Genomic DNA, 20173 nt, shown 5'->3' on the forward strand with positions numbered 1-20173 from the left:
TCTTTTAAAGCAGCAAATGCAGAGAAAATTTTCCTTTCTTATGTGAGGTCTGTGGACCAGAAATACTAAGGAGCTGGTACCCCGAAGCAATCAATCAAAACTAAGAGGGATGCAGAAACTTGCCCATAAAATAAAAAAAAACAAAGCTATAACTTGAAATAGTATTGTTACCAGCGGTGACCTCATAGTGTCTTTAATTGGATGCAAGTGTGAAATGAAGTTTTTCTTTTCTCTTGTAGCGAGAAATCTGTAAATGGGATTAAAAGTGATTGACAGAGGCAATGAGCCCGGGGCGGGCGTCTGGCCGCGCATGCGTTCTGCAGGCTCAGGTGCGAGTTACGATAGTGGTTGTAGATGTGGAGCCGCTGTGTGATGAGGTGGGTTCTGGCGACCGCGAGGAGTGGATCTGCACTGATTATAAATATGCTATCCTGGTTGTTCAGTCTGAAGGAGGTGGGCGTGTGCGGTTGTAGGTGGCGAGCTATTCTCTTTCCTTCCCCACGCTCCTCGCCCCCTTGTCCCTGTTTTGGGACTGCACTGTCCGTTTCCTCGGATTGGGAGATCAGCGACGCGGGCTCCGATGTTGAGGCCTAAATATATGGGCTGGCAGGAAAAGCCGAAATCTGGGATGTTTATTGCAGCTCCGCAGTGGTGCTTTGGGATCACTAGTTACTACCACGCACTCTTCTGGTCAACGAGACGCTTTATTTTCTATGTACAGCATTCCTCTTCCCTTTGATTCATTCACTGCAATGAGTACGCTATTATTTTCAGTCCATATGTCATCCTTATGCGTTTTCGCCGCTTTCGCAAATTGAACAGTGTTCTTGTGATGTAAATGCATCCCAATGCAGACAAGCTAGCTACCCCTTGATTTCCAAGCAGCGTTTCTATGGAAACTTGCTCTGAAAGCTCTTCTGCAGTTCCTAAAGTGCTAGGGCATTTTGAAAAACGAGGTCATAGCATGTTCCGACCTTAAGCTAACTGAACTTGGTTTGAATACTGTTCTTGGCCCCGGCTCCTCTTTCATTACTGGGTAAAACAATATGATGGAAATCTGAAATTTAAAAAAAGCGAAATGCAGAAAGACATGGTTAATGTTTCAAAGGCTGGAACTCTTCGGAAGTGGGATGAGTAAAAATTGCTGACGTGTTTGCTATAGAATTAAATTATCTAGACATGGGAAACTGACAGGTGGATACAATTCTGGAATTACATGTTAGCAATCTTGATACTTGTCAGTTTTTTAAAAATAAACAGCTTTGTTAAAAGAAAATGACAAGCAACTTAGGTGCTTTGTGTCTTTATGAAAAAAAAACAGAAATAACATGGAATGTGCATAAAGAAGGAATTGTCCATTCCAAGTAAGGAAAGTGAGAATAATAATGGGTTTGATTTGCCAATCATGTCCTCATGCCATCCAGTTTGGACAACTTTGGCCATACTATCTAGGTCGATATAGGAAATAAAACTCGCCTTAATGCAGTATGTGCCTAAATCAGATGGGTATAATTATAGGCCTTGCAAGACAATAAAAATTCCTTCTTATTTCAGATGTTACCAAAAAAAATTATTTAGAGATACAGCACTGTAACAGGCCCTTCTGGCCCAGTGAGCCCTGGCTGCCCATTTAGACCCGCGTGACTGATTAACCTACTAAACCGTAGGTCGGGAATGTGGAAGGAAACCGGAGCACCGGGAGAAATCCCACGCAGTCACTGGGAGAATGTACTAACTTCTTACAGACAGTGGCAGGTGGTTGTCGCTGTAATAGCATTGCATTAACTGCTGCAACACTCTGCTAGTCAAATACTTTAAAACTTTTTTTAATGTTTAGCTTATTCATTAGACCTTTTAATAGAATTGGAGGAGATCTGTCTCAGCTAAGTTCATTTGGAATCTGGAAGAGGGGTTTTGTGAATCAGAATTGTTTTCAGTATTTTACTCAAAAACTGTTTGGCATTCACAGATTCACAAGACGGTTGTTTGGTGGTGGGACTCTACCCTCGTATTTAGTGATGGCTGTTCTAATCGTTCTTATTGTGGGAGCTGTCTTGACCACCTTATTGCCCAAAGTTGTGGAAAGTGGAGCTACTGTGGTCCGTAGAGAGCAGGACGTGCACAGAATCGACACTCGTAATTCATTCACCATCGTGATGCAGACTTACAACAGGACGGACCTGCTTCTTAAACTGCTGAATCATTATCAGGCCATTCCAAACCTGCATAAGATCATTGTCGTTTGGAACAGCGTTGGAATAAAACCTCCAACGGATTTATGGGATTCACTGGGGCCACATCCTATCCCAGTTATTTTTAAGGAGCAGATGGTGAATAGAATGCGAAATCGACTGGAGCCGTTTCCTGAACTGGAAACCAAAGGTAAATAACTATTGTAATGTTAATCTTATTCCTATCTGACTTATCTTTATATCACCTTTTATTTAATGTTTTATCTCTGAAATTGTTTGAAATACAATTTTTACAGCAATTGTGTAATTAAACCATCCTTCAATGGGGAAAGAACAGCCTTGAAAAACATTCAGCGCCAAGTGTCCAGCTAATATTTTGCATGAGTTGGTCCTTCCCTTTTATTTAAAGGTGCTGTGTTTCTTGTCCTCAGTCACAGTTTAGATCTGCTTTGAGTGGTTTAGTTTCTGGAGTGGTGCTGTTTTTCATCTAGAGATAGGAAGAGTGGCAAGTTGTGATGAAGACAATTTAATGATAGCTGATTCAGTAGTGAGTAAGCAGAAACTTGGCAGATGAAGTTTAATGTGGGGAAGTCTGAGGAAATGTACTTAGTAATAGGAACCAAAAGGGAGATTTTCATCTAAATAGGGAAATGATTACAAATTAGAGAAGTACAGAGGGATCTACATATTGTTTGTGAATCACAAAATGTTAGCAGGTGCTACAAGTTGTTAAGGATGCAAATGGCATACTGGTCTTTATTGCATGAAGTTGGAGTTTAAAAATAGTGACGGGTTTGTTGCAGTTGTGCAGGGTGTTGGTGAGTCCGTGCCATTTTGTCCCCTTGCATAAGAAAGGATAATCTGGCCGGTGCTGTAGCACTGGACTTGGAGGCGAGTGGTCCCGGGTTGGAATCCGACCGGCTCCTTACACGCTTTCCAGCCGTAATGGGCTGAGCGTCAAGCTAGCAACTCGGCCTCGTAAAAAAAAAAAACACCAAACAAAAATGCTGAAGAAACAGCAAGGTTGCCACCCAATGCACCACAAGGCTCGGAGAGGAACAACATAAGAAAGGATGTTACATCACTTGAGGCAGTCCAAAATCAGATTCACCGTGCTAATTCCTGGTATGAGAGCAATGCCCTAACAAAAAACGCTAAATAGGTTACATATTAGGAGGTTAGAAGAAAGAGGAGTAATCCTATTGCAGCATCAGATCCTCTGGGCATGAGTGGAATGTTGACATATTTGCATGAGTTTCAAATGATGGGACATAGATTCAGTATAAGGAGACAGTTATTTAAAACCAAAGTAGGTAGAAATTTCTTCTCAAGAAGGTAGTAGAACCCCCCCCCCCCGAGAGTTGTGGATTCTAGCTCAATAGAAGTATTTAAAGTGAAGATAGATACTTTTCCAAAAAATTGAGGGCTACAGTGACAGAGGAGGAGTTGAAACCTACAATATGTTAGATCAGCCTAAATCATACTGAATGATGATGCAGACCTGAGAGATCTGGTGGCCTACTTTTGCTCCTATTTTCTTGTTTTCTTTTCAGAAATGTTTCAATGTCTCCTAATTTATTGTTCAAGATTATGATTAGAATTACTTGATTCAAAAACTTCATTGTGATGCAGTGTTAAAATCTGAGTTGACATTTAAGTAGGCAGTTAGCAGTATGCTGAAAAGAAAATCTTCACCCAAAACCATTGGAGTCTGAGCATAACCTGCCATCATATGAAACCATTAAACTGGCTGTGAAAATAAGTTCAACACAGCAATACAAAAATAATGCGGGTGGGCGAGGGGTAGTCAGTGGACAGGGATGACTATCTACAAAATGAATAAAATTGGAGTGGGAAGTAATCCAGAGCTTTTTGGATTTCCAGTATCTGCAGATTTTCTCTTGTTTGTTTTTTTTAATTCTTGGTTTCTGTTTAATCTTTGAGGCATGTTGAGAATTCTCTGATGTCCATGTTACTAAAGCACTAACTTTTTGTTCTTGCTGACAGGTGTTTTGATGGTTGATGACGATATTTTAATTAGTGCCTACGACCTTGATTTCGCCTTTTCTGTGTGGCAGGTATGTTTTTAAATATTTCCTGATTTGGAGGATAACTTGCTTAAAGTGCAGAATGTGTTAAGATATCAAATAAGTATCTTTTAATTTTTTTTTTCGAATTAGCTTGCAAACATATTGTACTGAACCTATCTCCAATTTGTGCTTCTGTTAAAAAGTTGAAACCTGATAACATTCATAGAAGATCCAATCACACAGGAAACGATATCTTCATAATAAATTGGGATAAGCTAACAAAAGTCTTTAATATTTGCACTCTCTCAATAAGTAACATTAGTGTAATAACTAAGGATAATTTACATTCTCACTGTAACTCTGTTAACTCTTACATTTTTATGGAGTTAATTTTAAATATCAGATTATTGAACATTCACTCGAAAAATTTTAATGATCGAAGGACCTTTAGTTTATCACTAAAAGGTTATTGTACTGAGATTTTAAAAAAATTCCCACAATCAATTTCAGTTTATAGAGATTTTCAGGTAAATATTACTCTTTGACATCCCATAAGGATCTTCTAAAATCCCAGAGATCAAAGTGGCAGAGTTGCATGACACTGAATCTCGAGTGACAAGATCAAGAAGCACAAGAGGGATGATTCTCCCCAGTGCCCACATTAACAAATTTCATGTCTCATGCTGGTGATAATATACCTGATTCTGATTCTGAGAGAATTTTAGCAATGCAGAAGATTGTTATATGGCCCCTTGAAAATGTCCAAAACTATGACCTTTGGGCTAACTACCCTGAAGTCATCCACTTTTTGTCTTCATACTTTTCAAGTACAGGTATTTAGCTAGGTTTTCCAGTCCTATGGTACTTTTGTAAGATCAGAGGGTTTTTGTAAGATCATAACCTCTGCGTCTATCATCTGCCAAGGCGCAACATTCAGATTCTGAGTATTTCAGTTCTTAACCTCATCAATTTATTTCTCAAAAGATGAAGATATTTAATTACTCTCTATTGTTTTACTATCGTCTAACCTAAAGAATGTTGCAAAATATCTGTATAACTCCTTCACTTTTATTTCCACAACAATTTCCTCATTCTCTACATGGCTGGGTACAGGGGAAAATGCAACAACAGCTGTAGAGGAGGGGTTCATTAATGAAAGATTAGATCATACTGAATTGTTAACTTTGGGAAGCTGGTGGTTAAGAAGAAACCTCATCAATATATATAAAATATTAAGAAGTATTTGATTGAAATTTAAACCAGATTAGCTGTGATGGCAGTTACTTTTTGTGTGAGTAATTTTAAAAAGCATGTTCTTGGAGTATTTTTTTTTTACTCAGCATTATTTTTTTTGTTTTTCAGCAATTTCCAGATCAAATAGTGGGCTTTGTTCCTCGAAAGCACGTCACAACTTCTTCAGGAGTTTATAGTTATGGCAGTTTTGAGCTCCAGAATGCAGCAGGTAGAATTGGTGACTACTATTCCATGGTGCTAATTGGAGCTGCATTTTTCCATGCTGGTTATCTTGAGAAATTTAAAGTCCAGCTCCCAGCTGTCCACAATTTAATAGACAAAACACAAAATTGTGATGATATTGCCATGAACTTCATAGTTGCAAAGTACACTGGGAAGCCATCCGGAGTGTTTGTGAAGCCAGTGGACATGAGGAATCTGGAGAAAGATTCCAATAGTGGTTTCAGTGGGATGTGGCACCGTGCAGAGCATCTGCTCCAACGATCATGGTGTTTGAATCAGCTGGCTGCTATCTATGGCAGCATGCCTTTGAAATATTCCAATATCATGATCTCACAGTTTGGGTTTCCTAACTATGCAAATCACAAAGAAAAAAGCTGAAGCATAGTTTTGAACAACTGCTAGTGCATCAGTTGTGATTACAAATATTATGCAGCGCGGTGGAGAAAGGACACAAACATTGGCCTCTGATTTTTGAAAGCAATGATGCTTTTCCTCTGCTTGTCCAGTGGAGAGAGATGCACTAGGAGTGAATATTTTGTTTCCACATTTAATGTGCAGGTGACATTATTGGGGCAGATGCTGTATTGTGTTACTCTGTAGATTTTACAACTACTATAAGCCTACCTGTAACTGTCCTGCAGATGCTTTAATTGTGAGCATTTTGCTATTTTAACAACTATCTTTATCCTTTCTGTCTGAGGCAGTCATGGTCTTATGGAGTTTAAAACAGCTATTGCAGTTAGCGCGTGGAGCAGCCAATTTTGTATTACTACAGTAATAGCATCTTTACCAATCATTGATGGACTGTTCTACCCATTGTTGAAATACTTTGAATGGTTATATGTGTAATTGCTCTGCTTCTTTGGATCTGCTTTATTTCACTTGTGTCTTGTAATTTTTAAAAAATGTAATATTGTTGATTTGAACATTATATATTCTCAGGACACTATCATGAGTATACATTTAGTGAATTAATAAATCTTGCATAATGCAGGTATATATCTTCTCTCTTTCTATTTTTCCACTTTCACTCTGTCCTCATTCACCCTATCCTATGCTCCATTTCTCATATCTGTTGCCTCCATATTGTTTAGAAAAAGGAATTCTGTTTTGAAATTATTCTCAATGATTTCTTTTCCCCTTTATCAGTCCTGAAGTCTTCTAACTGTTTTCCTTAGTCATTGGCTGTCAGTGCTGTTGTGGTGCAACTTTGAAAAAGCTAAGAACAATTTCACTTTATTGGTAAAATCTAACAATCTTCATGTAGTCCTTCTATTAGTGTGTATTTCTTTTCCTTGATAAATCTACCAAGGGATCCCAGAAAAGAACTGTAGGTGGTAGTATTCCCATGCAAATAAAGCCCTTATCCTGGATAGCAGTGGTCACAGTTCTGGGAGGTGCTCTTACAGAAAAACTGTGTGAATATCTGTAGTGAATACTTCAAATGGTATGTATGCAAGTTCAAAGTAAATTTATTATCAAAGACCATGTAGTTCACCATACACAACCTTGAGGTTCGTTTTCTTCCAGGCATACTCAGTAAATCCAGGAAACATAATAGAATCAATGAAAGACCACACCCAACAGAATGGACAAACAGACAATGTGCAATAGATAACAAAGTGTGCAAATACAAAAGAAAGAAAAGGAATAATAATAAATGAATGTCAACCAGTAGTAAATCAAGGCAATTGGACTTGCTGCGTTGTCTAGAAGGTGTTTCGGCATTCATCTGAGAGGCAATCACATGAGGGTCATTAAGAGTTGTAGAGGTAATAAGAGGTCCTTTGATAACAATGTGTACATTTTGGACAGGGAGGACAGGTGGTTTGAAAGAGGGGTTGAAGAAGCCATCCTTGTCAAACTGGAAAACCCATCCCTGAACAGAGGGAAACAAGAAGAAATCTGCAGATGCTGGAAATCCAAGCAACGCACACAAAATGCTGGAGGAACTCAGCAGGCCAGGCAGCATCTGTAGAAAAAAGTACAGTCGACATTTCAGGCCGAAACCCTTTGGCTGGACTGAAGGGTTTCGGGCTAAAATGTCAACTGTACTTTTTTCCATCGATGCTGCCTGGCCTGCTGAGTTCCTCCAGCATTTTGTGTGTGTTGCCTGAACAAAGAGGGTGGGGTAATGACACCATCTATCAGCTACTTACCAGTGCAGTCCTGACATCTCTCCCTGGTGTCTCCACAACAGGTCACACCTCCGTTCATGCAAAGGTAAGACTAATGACCCTCTCATTACCACTACGACTCTTAACAACCCTCATGTGGTTGTTATACCTTTAAACAACTCAGAGTTTACAAACTGGAAAACTATCCACCATGGATCAGAACTGAAGAAGCCTCTTGGATGAGTGGCAAAACATCTTCTAGACAAAACAGCAAGTCCATTTGCCTTGATTTACTACTGCTTGATACACAATTACCTTAATAGACATAAATAAGCAATAAGTATCAAGAAGGTGAGATGAAAAAACCTTGAAAGAGAGTCCACAGGTTGTGGGAACTGTTCAGTGATGGGGGAGTGCAATTGAGTGAAGTTATCCTCACTGGCTCTAGAGTCTGATGGTTGAGGGGTAATAACTGTTTCTGAAGCTGGTGGTGCTGTGGGTCCTGAGGCTCTTGTACTTCCTTCCTGATGGCAGCACCAAGAAGACAGCATGACCTGGCTGGTAGGTCTTCTGTGATAATGCTCTGTGTAGATGTGCTCAATGGTGGGGAGGGTTTTACCTTCGCAATGGGCTGTATCCACTATTTTTTTTTAGGATTTCTATTCAAGGGCATTGGTGTTTCCATACTGGGCCATAGTGCAACCAATCAATACACATTCCACCAGATATCTATCGAACTTTGTCAAAGTTTTAGGTGTCTTTACAAACCTTAGCAAACTTCTACGGCAGTAGAGGCACTGCTTTGCTTTCTTTATAATTGCACCTGCATGCTGGGCCTAGGACAGACTCTGAAATAATAACACGGAGGAATTTAAAGTTGCTGACCCTCTTCACCTCTGTTCCCCTCATGTGGACTGGCTCGTGGACCTCTGGTTTCCTCCTCTTGAAGACACCAATCAACTCTTTGGCATTGCTGACATTGAGTGAGAGGTGGTTGTGGTGGCATGACTCAGCCAGATTTTCCATCTCCCTCCTATATGCTGATTCAACACCATCTTTGATTCGGCCAATGACAGTGGCATCATCAGCAATGGCATTGGAGCAATGAGCCTCACAGTCATCAGTATAAAGTGAATAGACCAGGGAGCTAAGCTCACAGCCTTTTACGCTTATGCTAATGAAGATTGTGGAGGAGATGCTGCTAATCCAAACTGACTGGGTTTTGCAAGTGAGGAAATCGAAGATCCAATTGCACAAGGAGATATTGAAGCCAAGGTCTTGACGTTTGTTGATTAGTTTTGAGAGGATGATAGTATTGAATGTTGAGCTGTAATCGATAAAGAGCATCCTGATATATGCATCTTTGCTGTTCAGATGTTTCAGGTTGAGTGAAGAGCCAATGAAATGGCATTTACTGTTGACCTGTTGTGCTGCTAGGCAAATTGAAGTGATGCCAGTCACTTCCCAGGCAAGAGTTGATATGTTTCCTCACCAACCTCTCAAAACACTTCATCACAGTGGATGCAGGTGCTACTGGATGATAGTCATTGAGGCAGGTTACCATGTTTCTCCTTGGGCAACAGTATAAGTGATGGTCTTTGAGGCAGGTTACCATGTCCTCCTTGGGCAGCTGAATTGTTGAATCCTGCTTGAAGCAAATGCATACCTCAGATTGCTGAATCCAGAAGTTGAAGATATCGGTGGACACTGCAGCCAGTTGATCAGCCCAGGTCTTTAGTACTCGGCCAAGTACCCCACTTAGGCCAGATACTTTCCGTGGGATTACCCTCCTGACGGATGCTCTCATGTCAGCCTCAGAGACTAAAATCACAGGGTCATCGGGGGCTGTGATTCATCCATGTTTTGACTGTCAAAGCAAGCGTAGAAGCTGTTGAACTCATCTGGGAGCAAAGCCTTGTTTCACTTATGTCACTTGTTTTCACTTTGTAAGAAGTAATAGCATTCATTTTGTCGAGCATCCTTCAGTGATTCAAGTGTAGTCCACAATTGCCACTTTGCTCATGAGATTACTTTCCAGAGATTGTACCTGGACCTCCTGCGTTAGTTTAAATGGGAGGGTTTAAACTAATTTGCAGTGGAGTGGGAACTGGTGTGATGGTGCCTGGAGGCATATGTTAAAATAGGCTATAGTCAGCATGGTTTCTTCAAGGGAAAATCTTGCCTGACAAATCTGTTGGAATTCTTTAAAGAATTAACAAGCAGGATAGAAAAAGAGAATCGGATGTTGTGTGCTTGAACTTTCAGAAAGCCTTTGACAAGGTGCCACACATGAGGCTGCTTAACAATATAAGAGCCCATGGTATTACAGGGAAGATACTAGTATAAATAAAGCAGTGGCTGATGCAGGAGGCAAAGAGTGGAAATAAAGGGAGTTTTTTTCTGGTTGGCTGCTGGTGACTATTGGTGTTCCATAGGGATCTGTGTTAGGACTGGTTCTTTGTCAATGACTTGGATGATGGAAATTATGGCTTTGTTGTACAGTTTGTGGACAATATGAAGATATGTGGAAGGGCAGGTTATTTTGAGGAAGTAGGGAGGCTACAGAAGGACTTCAACAGATTAGGAGAATGGACAGAGAAGTGGGAGATGGATTACAATGTTGGGAATTGTATGGTAGAAGAAATGAAAAGGGTTGACTATTTACTACGTGGAGAGAAAATTTAAAAATCGGAGGTAAAAAGGAACTTGGGAGTCCTTGTGCAGAATTCCCTAAAGGCTAACTTGCAGGTTGAGTCTGTGGTGAGGAAGGCAAATGTGATGTTAGCATTAATTTCAAGACCACTGCAATATAAAAGTCAGGACGTAATGTTGAGGCTTTATAAAGCACTGGTGTGGCTTCACTCGGTATATTGTAAGTGGTTTTTGTCCCCTAATATAAGAAAGGATGTGTTGACATTGGAGCAGGTTCGAAGGTGGTTCATGAAAATGATTTCAGGATTGAAAGGCTTGTCATATGAAGACAGTTTGATGGCTCTGGGCCTGAATTCACTGAAATTTAGAAGACTGAGGGGTTATCTAATTGAAATCTATTGAATGTTCAAAGGCTTCGATAGAGGACATGGAAAAGATGTTTCCTATGGTGATCGAGTCTAAGACAAGGGGACATAGCATTAGAATAGAGGGGCGTCCTTTTAGAACAGAGATGAGGAATTTATTTAGCCAGACAGTGTTGAATCTGTGGAATTCGTTGCCACATGCAGATTCTAGATTAGTCAGGGCACGAGGGGATGTGGTGATTAGTCAGGGAACGAGGGGATGTGGTGATTAGTCGGAACGAGGGGATGCGGTGATTAGTCAGGGAACGAGGGGATGTGGTGATTAGTCGGAACGAGGGGATGCAGTGATTAGTCAGGGAACGAGGGGATGCGGTGATTAGTCAGGGAACGAGGAGATGCGGTGATTAGTCAGGGAACGAGGGGATGCAGAGTGAAGGCAAGAGATTGGGACTGAGGGAAAATAGATCAGTCATGATGAAATGGTGGAACATACTTGATGGGTTGAATTGCCTAATTATACCACTATATATTATGGTATTTTATCTTACTTGGTTCCCAGACCTGAATGCCACTTATTTTGTGGGGAGACATTTATCTATATGACTGCTTTTATAATGTCTGTGGTATATTCACTCAGATCCTCTGGTGAGTCCTTGAACATGGCCCAGTCCACTGATCAGAACAATCCTGTATTGGCTCCTCTGCCTCCTGTCTTTATCTCTGGAGCCTTGCTCTTTAGCCTCTGCCTGTATGCTGGTAGCAGAAGAACAGCCAAGTGATCAGATTTCCCAAAATATAGTTTGGGCATGGAATGGTAGGCATTCCTTATCATAGTATAGCAGCGATCTCATGTGTTGGGACCCTTGGTGCTACAGGTTATATGATGATGATAATTGAGTGGAGATTTCTTCAAACAAGCCTGATAGAAATCCCCGACTATGATTTGAATTGTGTCGGGTAGGCTATTTGTTTGGTGATGACAGCATTCAATATCTTGAATGCCTGATTTATGCTGGCTTTTGGCAGTATGTGAGCTGCCGTCAGGATCACAGAGGAGAACTCTCTTGGTAAGTAGAACAGTCAGTGCTTAATTGTTAGATGTTCCAGATTGGGGCACCAGGAGTGTGACAAGACCGCTACATCTGAGCACCACAAAGAGTTTATCATGTCACACAGACCCCCACCTTTTGCTTTCTCCAAATCAGCAGTCCGGTCCATTTTGTGTTTCGCTGAATCCCAGTGTGTTCAGAGTGAGCCATGTTTCCATAAAACACAGAATGCAGCAATTCCTCATTTCCTTCAGATACAGGAAGCTTGCCCATAAGTTTTCAGTCTTGTTCTGTGACTGTACATTTGTTAACAAGATGCTGGGTAGAGGGGTGTCTCATTCCTCAGCACTTTAATTTGGCTTGGAGTCTTACCACCCCCCCCCCCCCCCCCCACCACCTCCAGCCACGGGCAAAGTACCTTTCTCTGGTTGAAGGTGCCATTCCTGACGGTTAACTGATGGAAGAAGTAAAGGTTTATGATACTGGATGGAGATGACAATAAAGTACTCTTGCTTAGATTGTACATCTTGTTGAGCTAACCTTATCCAGTCAAGTGCAAACGATCTATTTATGATTTCTATCCTGCTGAAGGTGCAAAAGTTTTGGGGGAATCAAGATGTGAATCATTTTGGAATAGCCAGTCCCGAACTTTATGACAGGGACACCGTATTTATGTGTCTAGTTCAGTTAAATTTCTGCTTATCAGCGACCCTTACAGAATACTGACAGTGAGTGTGAATGGTTTGGACTTGTTTAGTAAAATAGAGAGGTTAATAAATGGACGTGTATTTTGTTAACTGTGGGTAGTGACTGAAAATGGATTGCAATCACTTTCATAGTGTATCCTAGGCACTTTTTGGCTCTCAGGGTGGTGGGTTCGTCCTTCAGGTGTCACTGTGGCCAGTTTACTTGTCCCTGTCACCACTTCCTCAAAGCATACTGGATGGCCCTGCCGTGTTAATACACAATGGTATTGGATGGGTAGCTGGAGCTTCTAACATGTCCTGATTGGGTGGGAATCAGGCCTTGGGCAATATAGTTCCTGTGGGATCTGTGGGGGCAGGTTATGCTACAGTGGGGTATTACCAGCGGGACTGCCGACATCTGGAGTCTGAGATGATCACTGTTGTGGTCATGGCTAGAGAGAGCGCAGGAGGGAAAGAAGCACTGACTCGTGGAGGGGGAGACGGAGATACAATGCAAAGGAGATTATTAGGGAAAGGGTTTACTGTGAGAGACAGCAGCTAAGGGCAAGGAGACTAATTCTTAGTGCAAGGTCAGAGAAGAAGCAAAGTTTTGGGAAAATGAGAATGGCAAAACACACATATTTTAAAGAGTACACTTCAGTGGGTCATGGTTTGATGGGGACTTGAGAATTAAGTGTAATTGAGGTGGGGAAGTTGGGGAAGGGCTCAGAAAAGCCAGGAAAGGATAGAAGAGCAACTGAGAAGGAAGATCAGGAAATTGTGTGTGTATGTGCATGTATCAGTGTGCAAGACTCCAAATACTGTACTGTGATCCGGATACCAAAGATTCTTTAGTCCTAACATTCACGTTTTCCATGTTTTTTTTAACCTTCATAGTCCACTGTTTTCCCATCTTTCCAGCAACGGAATTGCCAAACCTTATATAGTTTCACATTGGATGGGTTGTGGGAAGATGCTGAGCCATTGTTTTTGGGTCCTGGCATAGGAAAACTTAAGAATTTCTTTTGGTAGTTACAGGAAATGGTTTGAAACTGTTGCTGCTTTATTCCAGTCATTGGTAGAGTCTTTGGACACTTGTGCTTCACTTTCATCCATGTGTTAATTTATTTAATCTTGGCTAAGTATTATTGTGCAGTGATTTCAAATGGCTTTTAGATCTCTACTTTTTTTTTTGCTACTCCTTTGTCTCTAATGTACTCTTCCCCCAGAATCCTTTCTGATATGAGTGCTCTTCCAGACCTGGCCTTCTGATTGTTCCTCTTTGTAATCATTCCATTATCACTGCCCATTTATTCATCTGCTGTATTCCTAAATTGTGTAATTCTGCTCCTGTAACTATTCACCTTTCTAATTTTCCTCAGTTGACTGAACTTTGTTCATCTGCCATAATTCCTGCTAATCAAGGTTTCTAGTGCTACCACATTGCCAGGGGAGGGGGGTGGTTCTGAGATGGAGAAAGGCAGCAGTGAGCAAGAACAAGCCAGGGTCACAGCAGAGGGAGGAAATAGAATACTTAGTTAAACTGCATTTGATTTAATGTGGAAGATTTAACAGGTAAGGTGGACAAACTCAGCATGGAATTGGCTCTGAGGACCAGGATGATACAGCCATAACAGAAACATGGCTGGGAGAAGAGCAGGACTGACAGCTTAGTGTTCCAGGATACAGATACTACAGACTTGACAAAGGCACCAGGTAAGTGAGGAGAGGGTATAGCCTTTGTGATAACAGAGAACATATAGCAGACCTTAGAGATGACATTATTTGGGGATTGGCATATAGCTAGAGCTTAGAATCAAGAAGGGGAGGGTCACTCTATAGTGGGGCTGTGTTATATAATATAGGAAACTTGAGGAACAGGTGTGCAGTAAATTTCCTCATAGTTGTAAGAATAGTAGAGTTGTTTTAGAAACATAGAAAACTTACAGCACAATACAAGCCCTTCACCCACAAAGTTGTGCCTGAACATGTCCCTACTTTAGAAATTACTGGGCTTACCTATAGCCTTCTATTTTTCTAAGCTCCATGTACCTATCCAAAAGTCTCTTAAAAGACCCTATCATATCTGCCTCCACCACTGTTGCCGGCAGCCCATTCCACGCACTCACCACTCACTGAGTAAAAAAACTTAACCCTGATATCTCCTCTGTACGTACTCCCCAGCACCTTAAACCTGTGTCGTCTTGTGGCAACCATTTCTGCCCTGAGAAAAAGCCTCTGACTATCCACACGATCATTGCCTCTCATCATCTCATACACCTCTATCAGGTCACCTCTCATCCTCCATCACTCCAAGAAGAAAAGGCTGAGTTAATCAACCTATTCTCATAAGGCATGCTCCCCAATCCAGGAAACATCCTTGTAAATCTCCTCTGCACCCTTTCTATTGCTTTCACATCCTTCCTGTAGTGCGGTGACCAGAACTGAGCACAGTACTCCAAGTAGGGTCTGACCAGGGTCCTATATAGCTGCAACATTACTTCTCATTTAATTGGATATTTTAATCTCCCCAGAGTGGTAAGAGCATGGATGAGATGGAATTTGTGAAATGTGTTTACGAAAGGATTCCTGAGTCAGTATATAGAAGGCCCTGTTCAGGAGAGTGCAATACTGAACCTCCTCTTGGGGAACAAAGCAATGGCAGACAGAGAGCACTTCGGCTCAAGTGACCGTTTCACTTATTTACAGTAATTCTAGATACAGTGCAGTGACAGGTCTTTCTGCCCCAATGAACCCAATTCCCTACCCAATTACACCCACATGATCAATTAACCTATTAACCTGTACGTCTTTGGGATGTGAGAGGAAACTCAAGCATCTGGAGGAAATCCACATGGTCACAAGGAGAATGTGCAAACTCCTTACAGACAGCTGTGGCACTGAATCCCGGTTGTTGGTGCTGTAATTGTGTTACACTAACCGCTAATGTTACTGTGCCATCCATAAATTTTACATCATTCTACTAGATTTAAGATGTGATGGAAAAAGATGGGACAAGGATAAGTCCTAGACTGGAGCAGGGCTGATTTTGGGAGAATTAGGCAAGATCAAACAGGTTGATTGTGTGAGCCTATTTGAAAGGAAAGGAAGGAATGGCAATTAGGAAGCTTTTTAAGAGTATGCTATCGAGAGTCTAAGAGTAGCATAGTTTTCTTAGGGTGAGAGGTAAACCTGGCAAGTTTAGGGAAACTTGGCTGGCAAGAGATATTGAGGCTCTGCTTAAGAAAAAGAATGAAGTATTTATTGGGTTTAGGAAGTCTAGGACAAGTGAATTTTTCTGTGACTTTACAAAGATTAAGACTTCTTAAGAGGGTAATCAGGAAGGCATGAGATGATCTAGCAGATAAGATTAGGGAAAATCCCAAGTGGTTCTACTAATATACAGTTGCAAGAAAAAGTTGGTGAACCATTTACAATTACCTGGTTTTCTGCATTCATTCCTCCTGAAGTGTGGTCTGATCTTCATCACAATAATAGACAAACACAATCTGCCTAAACTAATAACATACAAACTTCTCATCAGTACTGAGTACACCATTTAAATAACCACAGTCTAGGTTCAAAAAAGTATGTGAACCTCCGGGGTAATGCCTTCGACAAAAGGTGTTCCTATCAGTGAGATGAGATTGGAAGTGTGGGTTGTAGAAGCGCCCTACCCTATTTAAAAAAAAAAGACACACATAGGTAATTGATAGAGTCTACTCTTCTCAAGAAAGATCTATTTATGTGCACCACACCTTGATCAAAACAACTTTCAGTGGACTTTAGAAGAAGAACTGTAGAGATGCATGAAGCTGGAAAAGGCTACAAAAGCATTTCTAAAGACCCAAGTGTTCAAAAGTCCACAGTAAGAGAAATTGACTACAAATGGAGGAGTGAACTTCCAGCAAAGATCAATAATTAAATAGTTCCATTTAATATCAGAGAAATGTTTGCAATATACATCCTGAAATTGTTTGTTCTTCACAGGCATCCACGAAAACAGAAGAGTGCCCGAAGAATATGTGACAGTAAGAATGATAGAACCCCCAAAGCCCCCTACTCTCCCCCTCACACACACAAGCAGCAGCAAAGCAACGATCCTCCACCACCCCACCCACTTACGCAAAAAAGCTTCAAACCCTCTACCCCCCACAAGTATGCAATAGCAAAGCCTCCAATAAAGTCCATAATCTGCAGTACAACAAAAGCTAATCGTTCACCTGAAAATTCGACATACCACAGGCTCCCTCTCTTCTTAACAAAGGGAAAAAGAGGTATCCACCGTCTCAGTGAGAAGGGAGACATAACAAAACAACTCGGTGATTTGCAATGATAAAGTCAGTTGCATTGCTTTCTTATTCTGAGAATCAGCAACAAACTCCATGAGAGAGAGAGAGAGAGAGAGAGAGCGAGCAATTCACAAATATAGAGCCTCCAACACCTAATCCGCTGCTCCCAATGTTCCACTTTCTCCCACAACACTTCAGTCAGTGGCACCGGTATAGAGTCAGCCCATCCGCAGGGATGCTAAACCTCGGAACCCTGAAGGTGTGCTTGTCTTCTGGGCCACATCCTTGGGATTCCAAAAAGTGGCCAGTCATGAGCCCCCAGCCCTGGGTTCCACCACCACAAAGAACTGAAGTTTGAGTGTGAACTGAACTCCAGGTCAGGGTTTTCAACAGAACCCCGCCCACCCTGAAAAAGAAAAAGAGAATCGAAGGTAGAAATTAAGCTGTTTGCGCAGATGAGCTCAAAGCAGCTGCTGTTGAGTGTCATCATAGCTCACAGCAAGAGCACAACATGCAGTGCTGAAGGAGGTGAAAAAGAACCCAACGGTAACTGCAAAAGACCTGTAGAAATCTAGAACTTGTTCATGTCTCTGTTCATGTGTCCACTATAAGAAAAACACGGAACAAGAATGGTGTTCATGGAAGGATACAACGGAGGAAACAACTGCTCTCCAGAAAAAAACCATTGTTACACGTTTCAGGTTTGCCTAAGACCGCCTGGATGTTCCACAACGCTTCTGGGACAATGTTCTGTGGACAGAAAAGGCAAAAGTTGAACTTTTTAGAAGAAACTTTTGGAGGAAAAGGGTACTGCACACCAACACGTCATCCCAACTGTGAAGCATGGTGGAAGGAGGATCATGCTTTGGGGCTGCTTTGCTGCCTCAGCACCTGGACAGCTTGCTATCATTGAGGAAACAATGAATTCAAAATTGTATCAGGACATTTTACGAGAGAATATCAGAGTAGTGGTCCACCACCTAAAGCTTAATAGTATTTGGATAATGCAACAAGACAATGAACCGAAAGACAGAGTAAATCAACAATAAAATGGTGTAAAAAGAAGAAAATTCATGTTTTGGAATGGCCAAGACAGAGTCCAGACCTTAACCCAATTGAGATGCTGTGGCATGATCTGAAGAGGGCTGTTCATGCAAGGTATCCCAGAAATACTGATGAACTGAAACAGTCTTGTGTGGAGGAATGGTCTAAAATTCCTCCTTGGCATTGTGCAAGTCTGATCAGCAGCTACAGGAAACGTTTTGTGGAGATTATTGCTAATAGAGGTCCTACTGGTTATTAAATACAAGGGCTTTTTCAGCCTGGACTCTGAGTGATTAAGCAATATGTTCAATAAAGGCACAAAAAGTACAATTGTTCATGTGTAATTAGTTTAGGCAGATTGTGTTTGTCTATTATTGAGACTTAGATGAAGATCAGACCACATTTTATGAGTAATTAATACAGAAAACTAGATAGTTGCAAATAGTTCACTAACCTTTTCTTGCAACTGTATCTAAGAGTAAAGGGGTGATTAGGGAGAGACTAGGTCCCCTTAGAGATCAACAGTGCTGTTTTTAATCCTTTAAAGAGAAATTCATGCTTGCTAAAGGGATAAGGGAAAGAAGTTGTAATGTTTTGGAGAAAATTAGGTTGGATAAATAACAGGGCCTGACTCAATGCATCCTTGGAGTTTGTTGGAGGCTAGAGAAGAATTTGCAGAAGCCCTTGTAGAAATAATTGAGTCACCATTATCCACTTGCATGGCAATCTGAATGTGCAGGAATGTAAGAAGCTGTAGAGAATAATGGACTTTGCCCAGTACATCATGGGCACATCCCACCCCACCACTAGTAGTATCTAAAGGAGGCACTGCCTCAAGAAGGCATCAAAGATCCCAATATCTGGGCCATACCATTTTTTCTCATCTACCATCAGGCAGGAGGTACAGAAGCCTGAAGTCCCACACCTTCAGGATGAAGAACAGCTACCTCCCTTCAACCATTCAGTTGTTGAACCGTGATGGACTAGGCTATGTCTGTTGGCATCTGCAAACTCTTGCAGTCCTCTGTTTTGGAATTGTTGTTCCAGGCCATGATGCAACCAGTTTGTACTTTGTAATGGTGCATCTGTAAAAGTTTAGAGCATTTGGTGCCGTCAGATTTTAAGCTTCAGTGGAAGTGGAGGTGCTGAAACATCTTTAATGCATCTACACTTTATTAGGAGCTTCTGTGCCAGATGAAGTGTTCATAGTCTTCTGCTGTAGCCCATCTATTTCAAGGTTTGACATGTTGTGCATTCAGAGATGCTCTACTCTTACACCACTGTTGTAACACATGATTATTTGAGTTACTTTTGCCTTCCTGTCAGCTTGAACCAGTCTGGCCATTCTTCTGACCGCACTGATTAACAAGGCATTTTCATCCATAGAACTGCTGCTCACTGAATATTTTTTGTTTTTCACACCATTCTCTGTAAACCCTAGAGACTGTTGTTCATGAAAATCCCAGGAGGTTAGCAGTTTCTGAGATACTCAAACCATCCCGTCTGACACTAACAATCATTCCACAGTCAAAGTCATTTAGATCGCATTTCTTCCACATGTTTGGTCTGAACCACTGTTTGCTCTAGGGTGCATGGCCACGCAGTAACTGATAATGCTCCCATGCTCATACCTTCTGTTGCTGTGCCGATAGAATTTTATATAATGTTAAAGTAATTTTAAAATTATACTAATAGAATGTTGAAATTTGTTTCATTCATTCTATAATTAATTATGTATTAATTATAATGCATAAATTTTAAAATTAGAAATGTACCATAACTTTTACTTTGAAACATTTTAGAGCTTCAACATATTTGCATTGTCAGTGTTTCAAGTCACAACACTGTTACAAATTGTAACAACAAACAGAACGGAAGTTGGTAGCTCATTGTTAATGAACCGCTGGCCCACTGAGCACCAACGCCATCTAGTCAAAGCATTTACCTTTACCTTTGCGCCTGTCAGTTGTTTTGACTGCCTAACATCATTTACGTGTGTTGCTAGTTGTGGTTTGTGTTTGTCTGATGCGCATATTATAGAAAAACATGCTTGTGTAGGAGTGTTGTTATTCCCCATTGGTACATGCATTGAGCTCATCTAGAAGTGATGTGTCATTGACACTAATGCCATCCATTTTCATTTGTAAGAAGTGATGGTGCCCAAGCCAGAAGTATTGAGTGTCCATCTGCGACTCCAGTTCAGTCTGGGTTGTCTTTTCACGCTCACAATGGCCTTCCAGAGGTTGTACCAGGACATGGTATGATCCTGA

General features: G+C 41.1%; 1 protein-coding gene across 1 annotated transcript; it reads left to right on the forward strand.

The window, feature by feature from the left end:
- The first annotated feature begins 207 nt into the window (after positions 1-207).
- On the forward strand, positions 208-6695 carry extl2 (exostosin-like glycosyltransferase 2). Its single transcript, XM_073063388.1, has 4 exons — positions 208-377; positions 1970-2382; positions 4200-4270; positions 5585-6695. The coding sequence occupies exons 1-4, from the start codon at positions 355-357 to the stop codon at positions 6074-6076; spliced, it is 999 nt and encodes a 332-aa protein (XP_072919489.1). The 5' UTR covers positions 208-354; the 3' UTR covers positions 6077-6695.
- Positions 6696-20173: the final 13478 nt, after the last annotated feature.

The sequence above is a fragment of the Hemitrygon akajei genome, chromosome 12, assembly GCF_048418815.1.
Source record: "Hemitrygon akajei chromosome 12, sHemAka1.3, whole genome shotgun sequence".
In the NCBI taxonomy this organism is placed as follows: Eukaryota; Metazoa; Chordata; class Chondrichthyes; order Myliobatiformes; family Dasyatidae; genus Hemitrygon; species Hemitrygon akajei.

Coding starts and splice junctions, on each gene's coding strand:
- extl2 (XM_073063388.1), top strand. CDS start 355: ATGTGGAGCCGCTGTGTGATGAG. Junction 2,383..4,199: donor TCCTGAACTGGAAACCAAAG/GTAAATAACTAT, acceptor TCTTGCTGACAG/GTGTTTTGATGGTTGATGAC. Junction 4,271..5,584: donor TCGCCTTTTCTGTGTGGCAG/GTATGTTTTTAA, acceptor TTTGTTTTTCAG/CAATTTCCAGATCAAATAGT.